Genomic DNA, 787 nt, shown 5'->3' with positions numbered 1-787 from the left:
TGGAAAACAGCAACGCAAATACCCGAAAGGCCGATAGATGATGCGCCGTACATGTTTGCGTGTTTTTGGCAGCAAAATAAAAAATAAATCAGCAATCCCGTGCAGTGACTTTTAAAAAAAAACAAAAAAAAATCCCCCCAACTCCGTGGATCTTATGTACAAACAAAGGCGTGAGGGATCGCTTGTATAGTTGTTATATTTTTAAGTGAGATAAAACTTATTCTTTTGCGCCAAGAAATGACTGCCAGCGGGTCCGCCGGAGCCGCGCACGGAGTAGCCAGGGCACCATTCACAAATTACTGAAGCGCGCGCCGTTGTGGCGCGCTCCCCCGGTCTCCTAGCAACATCCTCCCCGCCCGTCAATGCCGGGATCGTCACGCGATAGACAGACGGGGGAGGCAGCGCGGTGAAATCATAAATAGGGGACGCTTTGTTGTTGCCGGAAATGACTTGCACTCTCGCTTCCGGTGGGGTCCGCAACGGTTTCGGGTAGCGGCGCAAGCCAGGAGGAGGCGGAGGAGGCGCTCGCCTTTTGGTGGGATTCGGCGAGAGAATGGAGCTTTGGCCTCCGCGGTCTCGTGAGGTACCTTCGGGTCGGGTTGAAGACCTTTCTCAGCCAAACGCCCAGGTACGGCCACTCTCTGCGTAGCCACGCCGCTTCTTTCACGGCCCCTTAAGACTCGTCCGCAGGGGGAACATGAATGTCTCTCAGCCTGGGCATTCTGCTCTGGCGACTGCCCTAACCTGGTTTCCTTTAACCCTCCCTCCTTTCTTTCTTTCCTCCCTC

General features: G+C 54.3%; 1 protein-coding gene across 1 annotated transcript in view; it reads left to right on the top strand.

The window, feature by feature from the left end:
- The first annotated feature begins 464 nt into the window (after window positions 1-464).
- The window catches only part of CDC37L1 (cell division cycle 37 like 1), a 10,447-nt gene continuing 10,124 nt past the window's right edge, over window positions 465-787 (top strand). The window contains exon 1 of the mRNA XM_015820621.1: window positions 465-628. Coding sequence (XP_015676107.1) covers window positions 554-628 — 75 coding nt within the window. The 5' untranslated portion in view covers window positions 465-553. The remainder of the gene's footprint in view (window positions 629-787) is intronic.

Source organism: Protobothrops mucrosquamatus, unplaced genomic scaffold, assembly GCF_001527695.2.
Source record: "Protobothrops mucrosquamatus isolate PMUCROS unplaced genomic scaffold, P.Mucros_1.0 scaffold1151, whole genome shotgun sequence".
In the NCBI taxonomy this organism is placed as follows: Eukaryota; Metazoa; Chordata; class Lepidosauria; order Squamata; family Viperidae; genus Protobothrops; species Protobothrops mucrosquamatus.
Note: the sequence above shows the minus strand (reverse complement) of the source record. Positions and strands in the feature narration are given on the sequence as shown.